Below are 16,569 nucleotides of genomic sequence, written 5' to 3'. Positions count from 1 at the left end.
GTAAGATAGGAAAATTTTCAGGCAAAATATTAGTTAGAAAGAAAGCGATGGGATAGAGTAAAGACATGACGGGCACACACGGTGGCATTAAGAAGGGACACCTTCCTAATGTGTACCTGAAGACATAAGACGAAAAAACAGGACCAGTAAAAATTTGGGGTTGGAGGATGAAAACTGGCCTGTGAAGTGAGACAAAAGGGCTTTCCTGCAGCAGGACCAGAAAAAAACACAGCCAGCCAGTTCCTGCCCAAACACTACTTTAACATTGTTTTAGAGGTCTGATTATGAGATGCCTTCAGTTTCTCTATAAAAAGGAGGAAACGCAAGATGACAAGATCATTCTAAACGTCCCATATAGCAGTATGTTCTTCTGTAAAGCACCACGTTGCACTAAAGCGGTGACACCTTTATGCCATTTCAAATATTTTCAATAAAATCTAAATGGTCAGCCTATCAACAACTTATTAAACTAAAACGGTCTATACATGTTGTTTTGCAGAACCCTATTGTTAAGCCCCTTAATGCTGTCACATGTGATCAATTAAAAGAATTCAAGAGCAATTTACACTTGTAAATGTCTAGAAATGTGTAGTTCCTCTTCTACTGAAGTTTCAATACAGCCCGATTTACAGAAGAATTACTAATTGGCTGTAAAGGTCACCTCTTTGGAATATATGCATATTGGAATTCTGAAACCAATTAGAATGGGATATTAGACATTTTCAGTGCTGAATGTAGATTAATTACACCATACTGATTTGACGTGCTGGTCATATTTATTGAAACTTTAATTGAATGGATTAGAAGATGTTGATTCTAACATATAAAACTCATAAAGGAAGGAAGATATATTTTTGAAATTGCTTTCCAGGTTAGCCTTTTTTTCTAGAGAAAGATAGAAACATTTCTGAGACTTTAATGCGAGTCTTTATGTTAATAAATCTCCAGACGTTTCTGATCAGAAATAAGGAACTATCATCAAAAACACACATTTCCTTTGGTTGTCAGACATTCTGCGGTAATGAATATCCTTAAACAGCAGCTCACCAATTAGTTAAGATGGTAAATATGGCCTGCTGTGATGACTTTCAAATAAATGTCAGATTGACAGCATTCAGCAGGCTTATTTGAAAAAAGGGATGTTACAGTTCGCTTTCATCTACAAGCGTCGATCGTGTGTAGCTAGAAGACATTGCAATGGGTGGGAAAATAGTCAACAATATAAAGTAGGTCCCTGGCTGGAACCTGCCCAGAGCGGAAGTGGCTGAAAGTTGTTACCATCTATTCATGTGGAATGAGTTGTTGGCCTCAGTCCCATTCCTACTGCATAAATGTCCATGTTACAAAAAACACCAACATAAGTAATACTAATTGGAAACCTTGCCAACCATCTCAGCAAAGAGGCAATGGGCTGTGGACACATTTCACCCTCAAAGGCAGCTAAGATATTGGGCAGATGAAACTTGCTTGTGCTGTACCCATTAGAGAAAAAAATACCAGGATTTCCCCCCTGTACTGCTCATCTGGCTCTATTCACCTACTTTGAGAGGAGCATTCAGAGAAATGTTTAGCTTTGTGTCTTAGAAAAGAGAACTACCTATCACATGCACGCTTCCATCATGGGTCTTAAGACTATTTCCTTCCTGGTCCAATGCTGCAAAGTCTGTTACCCTCCCCCTCTCTCTACGCATGCATCTACAGTGGGAATTGTTAGCATTTTGCCCATTCCTGGCTTACACTGCTGCAGCTCTGCTGGTGGTTACAAAGGGGGAAGCGCTAATGTGGCGAGGGCAAGATTGTAGCCTGTAGGCAGCTTACACTCCTGTTTCCTCTGTCACTCCCAGCAGGGCTGAGAAAAGTGCTGTAATATCCTAATGTAGACAAAACCCAAAGCACACAGTGAATATAATCTATGAAGCAGTCATTCGGAAATTGCAAACTTCTTCTGAGTTATTCTGAGTTTTAAGCCAACATTATGATCAAGTTAGGGAGCTAACAGAGATCATAGAATGAAATATTTATTAAAGGTGTGTGTTCACATAAAGACATACTCTTTTTCTCCTTCTCAAATCAATGGAAGAAGACTGGATACAACAATTAGTTCTATGCTCCAGCATGACAAGCAAATTGGTTATTCTCAGGAAGTTAATAATACCACTGAAATAATGCAGAGCTCTCCAGGAAAGTAACATGTAGACAAGCATTGGTTAATGCCACTCACAGTGCACACAAAGGACGGAGAGGGCCCCGTTGCTGTGCCACCAGTTCTCCCTTTTGTCCTCCTTGTTAGCATAAAGTAGAATTTCGTGTTTGCTCCCTCTGTTGTTCTGCTCTCCTCCCTCCCCATTTTTTCTTTATGCCTCGACAGAGCCGGGAGCTCTTTATAGCTCATCCTTATTTAGAACCCTGTTCTCCCCTAGCGTGAGGAGAGTGTCAGAGAACATCCCAAGACTCTTATCAGCACAATAAAGTATTAATACGTTTACTACACTTTGTATCCTTTAAAAAAAAAAAAACAACAAACGAACACTTGCTCCTTTGATCTTGCTCTGAGAAGGGATTTCCACGTTACATCAGACTATTAAGAAAATAAAGAACTCTCCCTAACAATTCCTTTTTCTATATTCATGGGTGCAAGCTATTCAGATGCAGAATTTTCCTCTAGGAAAAGTGAGGTGCCTGTAAATAGCATCAAAAATTTCTAATAGTAGGCTGCCAGAAACATAAATGCTTTTTCTCTCTGTACAGATGGTGTCTGTATGTGTATATAGTGAAAGGTTTATCATTAAATAGAATGTGCAAAATTTTACACACTCAGGTCACCATTAAAAGGGTCAGCATTTATCAACAGTGATAGAGGAGTCAACACTGTAATGTTTTAATGCATGAAATAGGGTGCAACTATAGTATCTGATACCACCAGAGAAGATTTCTGTACAATACTGAATATTTCCAGCATGCAAATTATTGTATAAAAATGCAAAAGCATGCTTCCCATCCTGTTTTTTAATTATGGCAAAGACAGGCCAAAATTGGAAGCTCTAATTATTATTTATTGACTTCTGGCAATGTGAAACACTCAAAGTCACTGCTCCAAGGGTCTTATTGTAAATGTTATGTTGACCATTATACTGCTGCACAGTGTGCTGGGCTTCTTTCTGAAACTGGGTAGCCAAAACTCTTCTTGCAATATCGGAGTTATGGAGGGGAGCTGCCTCGCTACTCAAATTGCCCCAGGTAACTAACCCTGCTGCTCTAAGCTTCTGATCCTACATACTGATTTCAGTAGAACTACTAAAAGAAGCAAAGTTCAGCCTATTCATAAGTGCTTGCACTCAGGGTCTTGTTTATGAGACATTTATTATTTAGGAACACTGTGATACAGGTTTAACAAAGCTGCCATAAGCCAGACTACTTACTCTAAAAAATTCTTTGGTTGATCCTGAATCCAAGGTTCCATAGGCTATTTCAGTTTGCTTTGCCAGATCCTCTGCACTTTCTATGGGAGAGACCATCCTTTCCACAGTAAGGAAGGCAGCAAGATTGGCAGTGTATGAAGAGATGATGATGAGTGTGAAGAACCACCAGACTCCTCCAACAATTCGTCCTGAGAGAGATCTATGGTAAAACAGATAGGGTCAAAATTGTTAATCCATTCTGTGTTTGTCTTCTAGAAAGGAAGCACCGTTTTTATTATAGCATCCTAAACTGGGCCTGCATGCACAACCCTTTTGGTGCACAAAAATCCATATTTGCAGATTTTTCTTGTGCACATAAAATGGATGATCATAAGCCAACTCTGGATATCCTTACCCAGGCATTACTTAGGAGAAGTTTCACTGTTTGAGTGAAAACTGAATATAGAGCTCAAGAGTTGTCTCTAAGGCCCCAATCCTGCCAAGACTTAAACTAGGATTTCAATGAGATGACTTAATTTTACGCACTATTAGTACAGACATAAGTCTTGGGAGATCGGAGACTAAGTGCACGTGTGCCTACATATCTGCACAAGTGGGGACATATACAAATTGTATAGACACAGATCAAAGCACTTTCTTGAAATTTTGGCCTTGAATTAATTTTTAATGAGGCCAGAAGTTGACAGAGAAAAGTTTCAGCAATAAAGCCGAAGATGATACCACTAATGCTTGAAGACTCTATTTGTGCACTTCTTGCTTGGTCCTTGCAAAAACTAGTTATGAGTTTTGTCCCGAGATAGGAAAGAGTAAGGTGATGTGCAGGGCGTTTCAAAAGTTAATTGGATGTGTAGTGTGTAATTATTGTGTAAAATACACAGGTGTAACATGGTATAAATAAGGTAATTTGTAATTTATTAATAAGGAAAAATTGATGCAGTTATTACTGCCTGGCATATCCTGGCATTTTAAAAGAACCAGAACCTGAAGCAGGCACTTCCGTTCCAGAAGTCAGGCACTATAGGTAGATGAAGGAAGGCATCTTGGGGATTGGAGGGGCCAGGAATAGGTCAACAGCAGTGGACCAATGGAAGCAGAAGATCGGTGAACACAGGAACTCTCCCACTCCCGCACCTCCCTACTCATTCTGCAGAAGTTCAATGATAGGTAGTGGGCAGAAAAGTCCCATCCAATGCTCTATGTTAGCTGATTACATGCAGAATTTGGAGATAAATAATCTCCCCACTGAGGCCTACACAAGGGGAGTTACTTCAAGGGAGCAGTATGAGGTCTGCTAATGCCATGGCTCAGTGGGAATTAAGGGAGTCTGAATCCCTCACATTAGAATAAGGAAACATTCTGGTATATTTTATGTTAATTAAAATGTGCATGTCTAAAACCCACTGTTCCAAATGATGCATGTTACTATTCAATAATTTGGGTCTGCCACATTCCCTTCTCAGCCCACACCACCAAAGCAGCACAGGAGTGAGGTGAAAAATCTAATCACTGCTTGTTTTTTCCCTTACCTTTTTAAAAAATGCAAAAAAATAAAATAAAATAATTGTAAAATAAAAGGCCAGTCCTCAGTTGGTGTAAAAGAGTGTAGCTCCATTGTAGGCAAGGGATCTTAACTGAGCATAAGGGACTAAATGCTTGTCTGGGACCCAATTCTGTACTCCTTTCTCAAGCAAAACCTCAGTTTTAGGGCATAGTCACACAAGGTACTGCGCACTCTAGTGCCAATCCAGCAATGCACTTAAACACGTGAGTAGTTTCACTGAAGTCAATTAGACTATGTTCATACTCAAAGGTAAGCACCTGCTGATCAATGACACTGTGATCAGTAACACTGCAGAAGACTGGTACAAAATTATCTATTCAACTACTTGTTCTAGTTCTCGCTGATTTAGGTGGAAGCAGAATCAGGTCCCAAATATATTAAAGTCCATGGACATTGATTCTGTAGCCCAAAATTTACATCACAAATTCACTAGAAATGATTGAAAAACAGAGCTCCATTTGGGACACTTGCAGTATATTTTACTTTTGGAACAGTGCACTTACCACACATTGAGGAATGTTTGTTTGACTAATAATGCACCAGTACAGGGTTTTGAGGCTAAATGCCAGTTGTCAAACTCTTCCACTCAGAAAATGATCCTTGGTTTTATGTGGAATAGAGGAAACAAGGAACTTTACATGCACTGGCAACCATAATTCTAGCATTTCCTAACTTCTGAGTTCTTGACTTTGCAAACTTAATAATGTTCTTTTTTTTATGGTCTGTTATTTATGTGTACAGAAATGTCCTACCAAACATTTACAGCTAAGGGTTCTTTCCTCTCAGTATTATAAACAAGGAAAAGTGTCTATTTTGAATAGAAGATGGGTGAGGAGAAAGAATCAAAACCAACCCCTGCCTACAACATAAAGTTTTCATATTTTTTAAAAGCATGACATATGAAAATCCCTAAGAATATTTATTTTTATGATTTGGACCCTACCATATATAATTAATTTTGTACATGTAATTGCTAATGATTATTTACATGGTGTATGCAAGAAAAAGTGTCAGTAGAACCAATCTTTTGCTGTGATAAAGAAATAGACAATTTCAGCAATAGGGTTTATAGCGGACAGACCATTCTTGCCCTTGATGCAGAGATGAGAAATTCTTACCTGATTATTGGATTCCTTCAAGCCTCTCTGTGCCACCCCCAGGCAGTGGGTACAAGTTTGCCTACCAACAGATGGAGATGAGAAAAAAGCAATATTCTTGTGCTAGAACCCTACCCCTAACCTCATAAAGGTGGGGCTAGCTGGCCTTGCCCACTAAGGGGATTCCTGACTAATAAAAATTCTATTCAGTTCTAAGAAAACCCAACATCAAAATACACATTCATAAAAATACTGCCAAAGCAACAGAAGCAGAGTGGGAAATCTGGGTTGGGTTAGAGGGACATGGAGAAATCACAGTAACAGGTATGAAGTTGTGATTCTCCAGTATATCTCTAGTCCAGGAAACAACAGCAGCAAATCCCACTGCAAGAACAGCCATGGGCTGGTATCCAAAGATACTGCGAAACTGATGGATTATAGCTCACATCACCCACCTGCTAAAGTCAGTATCTGCAGAGGCCACTTCATCAAGTCTGTAATGATGTCAAAGAGTAGGTAAGGCTGTTCAGGCAGCCACATTGCTCAGCTCTAGAAGAGAAGTATTGCCTCTTTGCCCATGAGGAAGAGATGGCTTTCAAGGCCTGAGCTATGACAGAAACCTTCAGTGTTTTGGACAGCATAAGCTTTCTTAATGCAGTCTCACGCACAATAAGACACACAAGGCACAGAGGCTGTTAAGCTTTCCTTGGGGCCTCACAAAACGATAAATAGGTGACTTGATTTTCTAAATTCCAGTTCTCCTGTAGAGTCCATAAGAAAAGCTCTTTGCAGTAAGTGCATGAGGTGTTTTTTTTTCTCCTCTCAGGCACCTGCACAGAATTAGGGGAGCTGGGGAACAGACTTGATCACTACCTCATTCTGATAACATGAGGAATGAAAAAGCTTGAAGCTCCAGCCCCCGTCTGCCCGAACAGAAGCTCGCTAAAAAGGCAGCTTTAAAGATTAGTTACACCTGTGTCAAGCCATGTAGTGGAGCAGCCCGAGGAATTTGTCTACGATGTACCTCGGAGAAATAAAGTGAGTACCTGTGAGAGCGTGTTAGCAATAGGATGATATCCTACATGGCTAAGGGAGGGCAGAGCTTTGAGTTCAGATTACAAGCTGCCAAAATAAAAATAAAAAAATCTCAGCACATCCACTGAGGAAGCCCCAAGGTTGAGCACTACCCAAACGGAAGTTGGGACTTGTCAGAACCAGGTTAAGAAGAACCGACTTGGGCCCTTTGACAAGAAAGTACAACAAATCCAACATGAACCCTGCTGCAGGAGATGTTACTGATATTTCTCTAGTGACTCCAGGTTTGGGCTACCAGTCAGAAAGCCAAGCAATAAAGGAACAGTGAAACCACAGAGCCATATGATGATATAATAATTTATACAGTTCTGTACACACCCAGAAAGGTAAGCGGTTCTTGTCCTAAAATGCTTATAATGATAAAAATCAAGACAAACAGACACAAGATAAAATACCTGATGACTGTTCTGGGGCTGGAGAGTCTTGGCATTGAGATGAAGGGAGGTGAGATTGCTCAAAGATATGGGATTTCCTAAGGGATGTGAAGTACAAGAGATGGTTCTTGGAGGATGAGGAACAGGTTAGTTCTCCAGTTCTCTGATCTATTTCTGTTAAATCTGGAATGAGCTTCCATTCATTCCAACAGCTGAGCTCATTTCAGAAAAAGTTGGATGAAACCATAGAGCTGTTTTCCCCAGAGTGCTCCAGAGAGCATGCAGAGAAAAATTAAACATCCACCACTCTGAAGCAACCTACATTAAAGTAGCTACAAGTAGTGATCTGGATGGGTTGGAAAAAAATCTCAGAGGAAAGTAAAGATGGAAAGCCAGGGTCTAGTCCAGCCAGCCAAAGAATGCAACTGGGCAGGGTCTGCCAGCCTCTTTTATAGGGAAAATAACATCACAGGACTTTTCCCTCCCAACTCCATCTGCTGATACGAAGGCTCCTTATACTCACTGCATGGGTCGGTGCAGAGGGCTGAGGAAAAATAGGGTTAACATGCAAACTCTGCATTTAAATTAGGCTGATAATAAGAGTTTACTTATAATTTTACTTGAGCTGTCACATAACCTATTGTCCATTACTCAGATAACAATTACAGAGAAAAGGATTACAACTTAAAACACCTACAAGAACCATTGTAGAGAGGTCACACCTGTACAAGGTGTGCAGCATTGCTGTTTAAAAAGCTCTTGTTTAAAAAATACAAGCAACTTTTGATGTTTTATGAAATGCACATTTCCTCAGTGAGTTGGCAAACTGTACAACATTCCTTTTAAATGATTTTTTTGGTATTAACTAATTCATACTGAGCTTGAGACAAAGACATGGCAATTGAATAACAGCATTATCAATATAGGGTTTCAGGAGGTGCTTTGAAAGGGAGTAAACAGAAAGTGAGCATATCTTGAGAGGAAATTTGAAAGGAAGCATGGAGTTAAATGAGAGCAAATTAACAAAAAGAGAAAAACACAACATTATTATGTAAAAGTTGCATTCACTTTGCAGAATAGTAATATACAGAAACAAATTCTTATCTATAATCAAAAGCACCTGAATTTTTCCTATGCTCTTGAACATAAAAATGTTTATTATTTCCTATAAAAATTATAAGAAAAATTTGGCTTTGCAGATATCCATTTTTAATTGGCCTCTTCTTAACAATAAAAGATTAATCAAATGTAAGAACGAGCAAGGTTGACTGGAAAACACTGAACTTCCTCCGGGCAAAATCTGAATCTCTACAGCTACTTTTTCTTTCAAGTATACATGTAATCTGCTATACATTAAACTGTGAGCCAAGTTCTGCACTTACATCACCAGCAAGCTTGCTGAGTGTGATAGAGCTGCACGAGGTAGAAGCTTGCACAGGACTTGACCACATGACCCAAACCCCAGCTGATGAAAGATTGCAATAACAGCATTTCCAGTTCTGACTCCCATTCTCCCGCCACAGAAATTCCACGGGAGTTACATGCCTACATGCTTTTGAAAATCCCACTATAAGTCACTCCCAATGCCTTTAGGAGGAGTCACTTGGTTTTAGCAGAGGAAGAAATAGGTCCCTGGAACTCGACAGCCTCAACCTACCAGACTCATGCAATACTTTTAAACAAAAAACCTTGACATTATTCGTAGAACCTGCAAGGAAACGATTTTGCTCAAAACAAATGTGAATTTGACTGTGCTTTGTGTGGCTTTTTGTTGCTGGGTAGAGTCTCCATTTAGATAATCTATGTCTGAACCCCCACAAGTGGATATTCAATACTTTAGCTCACTATGCTGACAACACAGTAGTCTTTGATAGCAGAACAAAACAGCTGGAACAAATGTTGATTCCATAGAGGGATGTACTGAACACAGCGAGTAGCTGTTATCTGATTCAGGTTAGACAAATCCTACTAAACACAGAGAGTAGAGTATAGGGATATATCCTCTGGAATATCCACAAAAAATACTCACCCATCATAGATCTAACTAGCCAAGAGATGTCACAGTTATTCCACACAAAGGTAGCTGAAAGAGCCTTTATCAGGAAGCACAAAAGTGATTTCTCCAGAATGCTCGTCGGCATCTCTCTAAAAGTGCTGTACACTCTCACACAAGAAATGTATTCAGGCAAACTCACAATGGAAGAATGAATCCCTTTTAATGCCAAAATATTATGAAACATTCAATATACTCAATGTGCTATGAATGATGTTTCTTCCTGACAAAGGTATGGATTCAAAATGGAATGCTTGGGAATAGTCCTTTTCTACGGAAAATAAACTAGACATTAAATCAGCTCAATGCTCAAAGTAACAGTGTTTCTGGAACTTAAAACATTTTACATTTTTTTTCGTAAAAACTCATTTAACTGTCTGGCCTTCTGTTATCGTTAAAGATAACAAAACAACCGAACGACGTCGTCAATGGATGTTTCATGTATTAATATTAAGCTAAAAGTTATGGCTGGAAATATTTACTGCCATCTGTGTATGTTTGGTATTTCCAAGTCACCTATAATTCTGACATTGATAAAGATAGAATATATTCAATTCATTATGCAAAATATACAAGGCCGAACAGGTCAAAGAGTGACATGAGAGCTTAAAAAACTCCCCAAACCCTATGCACTTCTATTTACTGTCAATAAACAGGTCTAGTGGAAACAGCATAATGCCTGCAGCTTTCCATGTGATGTCCCAGTGCTTATTTCCCGGTCCTTTAAATTGGGCAGACACATGGTCAACAGCAATTTAAATGCTATCACTGCTCCGTATCTTTAACAGCAAGCAAAGGGGCGTAGTTTTGGTGCAGATTTTGGGACTAAACCACAAACATAGTGCATAGACATGAGGAACAGGCTAAATGCTATAGATCTACAATCAGGCAGCACATTGGAACACTGACTCATTCAACAGATTTCTTGCTAACATTAATGTATGCACATATTTAGGAAAATGTGTTGTGCACATAATTAAAAAAAATTAATCACAGTAATCAACTTCTCTTTCTTCACTGCTAAACTATAGAAATTGCTAGCTTTCAAATATAACACATCTAGCTCGACACTCCTTACATGTCTTAAATCCCTAATGAAATTAATAGGTGATTTGAGCGTGAAAGGAGTGCAGGGTCAGGATCAACTCTAGATTACAAGCGATGAAATCCTGGCCCTTTTAAGTCAATGGAACTTTAGCCCTTGACTTCAACAGGGCTATGATGACACTCAAGATTTCTCTTTTTATATAGGCTACGAAAGTCAGGTAATTTGTCAAAGAATTAGGCATTGTCTGCACATTGAGAGGGGCACAGAAAGCATGTGGAAATGGGCTCTATCTGTTTTGAATATGAGTGCTTATTGAGAAATCATTTGGTTCCCTAAGGAAACACACCTCTACCCTGCTATAACGCGACCCGATATAACATGGGTTCGCGTATAGCGCAGTAGCAGCGGGGCTCCGACGGCACTTTAAAGGGTTTGGGGCGCTGGCTGCTGTGGGGAGCCCCAGGCTCTTTAAATCACCACTGGAGCCTTGCTGCCGCTACCCCGGGGCTGCGGCAATGGGGCTCGCCAGCAATTTAAAGGGTCTGCGGCTCCGGCTGCTGTGGGGAGCCCCAGGCTCTTTAAATCACCGCCGGAGCCCTGCCACCCTACATATAACGGGGTTTCAGCTATAACGTGGTAGGGATTTTTGGCTCCCCATGACCGCATTATAGCTGGGTAGAGGTGTATATGTTCACAACTTTGTTAACGAGGAAAGGACATATTGTTTCTACTAAATGAATCTCTTTTTTTTATAATTATGGTAGCTATACACTGACTTTAAAAACATTATTATACAAACCAGTTAAGATCCATTACTGTAAAGCTATGTAGATTTAGTGCTTATCATAGACGTCACCAATATATTTTAATGATGTATGAATAGAAACATTTTTACGTTTACTTTATTTAAAAAACATTTAGAAGTATGCATTGTTCAATCAAGAGAACTTGAGCACTCTGCAGTGCTTTGTAAATTTTTCTTTAAAAAGCAACCAAATTCTACGTAATATCAGTATTGTGTATTCAAATAGAGCTAACATCAAATCCGTTTTCCTAATGGCTTATTCAGAAAGACTATTTGCATGAAAAAAAGTAATTTTATGAAAACTGGTAACACTTATTAGAAGGCCACATTGACTATGAACACAAGGAGATCAGACAAGCCTAGATTTACATAATGATGCACATACAGTACAATACATAACAACTCTTAGAGATGTACATATGGAGAAATGAATATATGAATGTGATAGTAAACAAATTAGTAATGGATGAATGGATGGTGCAATGGAAACACACAGAACATTAAAGCTCGAAGGAAAATTAAAAAGGCAGCATAAGCTGAGATTGGCATGGAAGTGTTTTAAAGTGCTGTTGCATGTGGTTTTTGAAGCAGTTCTTATTTTGCATTGCAAAATAAATATGTTATATGCACCAAGCAGATGACCGTAAAATGAGATATGCAGCAAAAACACGGTAGCCCTCCAAGCATTGCTGAAAATGTAAAACCCTATGCATTTTACAGTCTCAACATGGTGTATATAAGTTTTTGCAGAAATGCATGAATGGCATTAAAGGCAACGCCACTCACACGCTTACCAGGTGAATAAGCGTAGTGGTTTGATGATGAAGCTTAGCATTGGATGGAATGTTAAACAAAAAATTTGGAACTGAAAAAATTGAGGAAATAACATATATGCACCATGGCATCAGCATATGACCATAAAATGCAAAAAGGTGATGGAGTGGTATGGAACAAACCTTGGAGAAATATCGCATCCTTGCTGCATAAAGGCACCCAGGGAAAACCAAAGGCTGTTAAATATTCCAAACTCATTTGGAGGGTCAGGAGGGTTCTGGGGGTCACGCGGTTCTTCATTGTTATCTTCCAAATGCCATTCATAAGGACTGAATCTGCTGACTAGGAAAAGAACTACGCTGACTCCAATGTAAGCAAAGACTATACACATCCAAATTTCATAAGCCAAAGGATCCAGAAAGGAAAATACGCCAGGTTTAGATTTCTGAGGCTTCTTGATCATGATGGAGATGCCCAGACTCATAAAAGGTTTTGAAAAGTCTATGACTTCTTCTCGTACCAACGTTATGGTGAGTGGAGCAACAGCTATGTCTGCTCTCTGAAAAGAGAGAACATATTGGAGTTAATAACACAACAGTCACCACGTATTACAATCTACAGTCTCAAACAAAATAATTAAATGATAAAGCCAATAAAGAATTACAAGAATCATTGGTCAGAATTTCATTGCAAATTGCATGTGTTTTGGAATCATTAAAATGATTTAAGAACATTATATTATTGATAGAAAGTTAATAATAATAAAGATTATGCATAATTCTATGAGGGGCACAATGAAGAAGGGGCGTGTAACCTAGCTACATATCTTCTGCAACTAATATGGATAAAGAAAGTGAGCTGTCCAATGAAATGATTCTGTACTTCCTGAAGATTAAGAGGGTTATGTAACAGAGTCTTACTATAATCTTCACACTCAATTTTGCTTTATCGAGTAGCCATAAACTCTGATTAAAACTGTCATAAAGCCAAAATCTGTTCAACACCATGATGCTGGGGACTGAAATCACATGTGGATTATTTTGATCACAGGCCTTTAGTGTCCATTTTGATTCCTTAACAAGGCATTTGTTAATTTTTTTCCTAAATTCTAGGAAGGGATAATAATTACACCTGGAAATATCAGGACTAGCTGAGAACACTTGTTATTATATTGCTCTTACATACACTCTAGAAGCCTTATGACATGACAAGAGTTTCCCCCCTGTTGCTTTTGTTGTTTACCAGTGATAATCTGTGTCTGGGATATGCTTTGAGGACATAATGGACAAATTCTGTGGTTCTCTATGGTTTGATTTTCTCTCTCTCGCTTTTTTTTTTATTTTAGCAAGATCAGCTCAGACTGATTTGTTGATGTAGGCTGGGATTTCCAAAGGAGCTAATGAACGTAGGCACCCAAATCCTACTGAATTATAGCAAAATAGTTGAATAAAGTTTGGAAACGTTGTGATGGGATATGAGACAGTGACTTTCCCACCTAGCTGAGACAACATTGTTTAGCACAGTTGGCATTTTCACTGCAAAATCAAGGACAATCAAATGGCTACTATGAGAATGAAGCACCCAGAAAAAATGAGCAGTTTTTATTTACACACAAACCGTAACCTCGTCATTTTCTAGTCATAGGGCTTGTCTTCACTACAGATTAAGTTGACCTAAGTTACACTACTCCAGGTACATGAATGACGTAGCTGGAGTTGACATAGCTTAGGTCGACTTACCCCCCGCAGAGTGCTCTGCTGTCGATTTAGTGGGTCTTCCCTAGACCAGATAAATCGGTCGATTGCAGCAGTGTCAATCTCCCTGGTAGTGAAGATGAGCTCTAAGTGCCGTAATTGCAGAAAAGCTCTCTTCTTCTGGTTGTCTGCAGAAGGGAGTGTGTCTGGCGATCTTTTTCATTTACATTGCATTGGAACCATGGAATAATCCCATGCTAATTAAACAGTAGTAATATAGGTCAGTCAGTGCATATGTAATAAACAGCTTGTATTGTTTGGGAAGATTGCACTGTTAGTGTGTTTCAAATACAGCCTGGGTCTTCAATCTAACTGTTGGTAGGGGGGAGGCTGTGTTAGGGTTGTCAACTTTCTACTCGCACAAAACCAAACACCCTTGCCCCACCCTGCCCCTCCTCTGAGGCCCCTGCCCAACCCCTTTTCTGAGGCCCCCTCCTCACACCACCTCCACCTCACTGGTTGTTTGCTCTCCCTCCCTCACTTGCTCAATTTCACTGGGCTGGGGTCGGGGGTTAGTGAGCGTGTGTGTGTGAGGGCTCCGGCTGGGGGTGCGAGCTCTGGTGTGGGGCTGGGGATAAGGCATTTGGGGTGCAGGAGGTGGCTCCAGGCTGGGACTGAGGGGTTTGCAGTGCGGGAAGGAGCTCTGAGCTGGGGCAGCGGATGGGGGCATAGGGTGTGTGTGTCAGGGGTGCAGATTCTGGGCGGCGCTTACCTCAGGTGGCTCCCAGAAGCAGTGGCATGTCTCCACTCTGGTTCCTACGTGGAGGCACAGCCAGGTGGCTGTGCATGCTGCCCATCCACAGGGGCCACCCTCGCAGCTCCCATTGGCCATGGTTCCCAGCCAATGGGAGCTGCAGAGCCAGTGCTTGGGGTGGGGGCAGTGCATGGAGCCTGTGGCTGTGCCTACCCGTAGGAACTGGAAGGGGGACATGCCACTGCTTCCGGCAGCCGCACGGAGCCATGGCAGGTAGAGAGTCTGCTTTAGCTCTGCTATGCCACTGACTGGACTTCTAACGGCCCAGTCAGCAGTGCTGACTGGAGCCACCAGGGTCCCTTTTCGACGGGGCATTCCTGTCAAAAACAGACACTTGGCAACCCCAGGCTGTGTGTGTCTAAAATCCACCCAATAGCTGTCTCCCTATTTGGCTGATTGCTTTTCTTGTATGATCTAGAAACACTACTAGGCTAGTCCCATGGCAGTTCCCCATTTACTTTCTCACATTTCATTGTAGTAAGAATATAGCAAGTAGTACTCAACATGAATCTTTTCTTAAAGTATCATAGCTAATGATTTCGGTATGAAGCTTGGCTGACGGCTACTGATGAGGCTGGTTTGGTGCAGGTAGCCAATGGAGCTACATCACCACCTCTGGTCTTATACAAATCAGGGCCCAGTTCTACTCCGCTGACTTCAGTAAGCACAGAATCCAGTACTGAGGGATATGACAACACTGGGGTTTTTAAATCAGCCCTACACCACATTTTTCTACCACCTAATGGAAGTGAATTGGGTCAATTTGGGCAGATTTATCGGAAAAGCTTAAAGGGGAAGATAGCATGTTCTAACTATTACAGTTTCACAAGTTTTTGCCTTAAGCGAAAGCTCATGATGGAATTCTCCCTCTTTCACTGTTCTGTAACCTTCACAAAGTAATAATGCACCAGAGAATTGGGAAAATTTTTGCGATGCAAAAGTATTCACTTTCTCCATAAAAAGGGCCAGATCCGCAGCTGGTGTTAGTCACTGAAGGTGGAACCTATGCCAGTTTTCACCAGCTGTGAGTCTGTCCCAAAGTGTCTAAATGAAAATAATCTGTTTCTCTATGCCTGATGTTTGCTACCTATGGAATGCAATTTGCCTTAGAGGCATTATGAAAAGTAGCTATGAAACATACGGCGTAGGTGTAGCTGCTTTTGTAAGCTAACTGTCTCAGTTGGATTCTTCCATAACTAATGCACTAGAAGGGTTTAGTGTACACATTTCCAACTAACAATCTGGAATACTACTTTCTGAAGTATATTTGCAGTTAAGGAGGGCACCAAAAAAAGCTTTTATGAACCAATTTAAAGCAATTTTTAAAAATATATGACCTTTAAGTTTGTGCCCGAATATTTCTGCTGCTTTAAATGTCAAATGATTGAGTTATGGGATGAACAATCATATATGCCCCCGGTGTAAAACTATTGACTTCAGTGGAGTTACAGCAGGGTTCAGTTTAACCTACTGTTTACAATGTGTGTGTAAATATCAGAAACTGATATTTAACTAACACAGCACTGCGCATAGCTAGAACATGAGTAGAAAGGAGATTTTAACCTTTTAAAACAAAGAATGCCCATGCTGTCTTGGTCATGTCTCTTAACTGAGAAGGAAAAAAAATCACCTTGGAAGGGGCAATCTAATGTAAGCAAAACAGATATATATACAAAGATGCACTTATTCCAGCATCAGTCACACTTCTTTTGCAAACTGAGCTTGCAAATTCAATGGGACTACTCCCATGAGTGTGTGCAGGACTGCCCAGTGCTGTTTGTTTTTATTGTTCTAAACCCATTACTAACTACTTGAGCTAAAATGCTGACGTGCTT

General features: G+C 40.2%; 1 protein-coding gene across 4 annotated transcripts in view; it reads right to left on the bottom strand.

Annotated features, from left to right (window-relative positions):
- GRIA3 (glutamate ionotropic receptor AMPA type subunit 3) overlaps positions 1–16,569 on the bottom strand; it is a 208,190-nt gene that overhangs the window by 47,707 nt on the left and 143,914 nt on the right. For all 4 annotated transcript variants that reach the window (XR_007775845.1, XM_050964485.1, XM_050964487.1 and 1 more), the window contains 2 exons: positions 12,409–12,785; positions 3,420–3,618 (listed from right to left, as the gene is read on the bottom strand). Coding sequence is in view for 3 of the 4 variants with exons in the window: in XM_050964485.1 (XP_050820442.1) it covers positions 3,420–3,618; positions 12,409–12,785 (576 nt within the window). In the remaining variant the exon portion in view is untranslated. The remainder of the gene's footprint in view (positions 1–3,419; positions 3,619–12,408; positions 12,786–16,569) is intronic.

Source organism: Gopherus flavomarginatus, chromosome 8 (assembly GCF_025201925.1).
Source record: "Gopherus flavomarginatus isolate rGopFla2 chromosome 8, rGopFla2.mat.asm, whole genome shotgun sequence".
Lineage (NCBI taxonomy): Eukaryota > Metazoa > Chordata > Testudines > Testudinidae > Gopherus > Gopherus flavomarginatus.
Note: the sequence above shows the minus strand (reverse complement) of the source record. Positions and strands in the feature narration are given on the sequence as shown.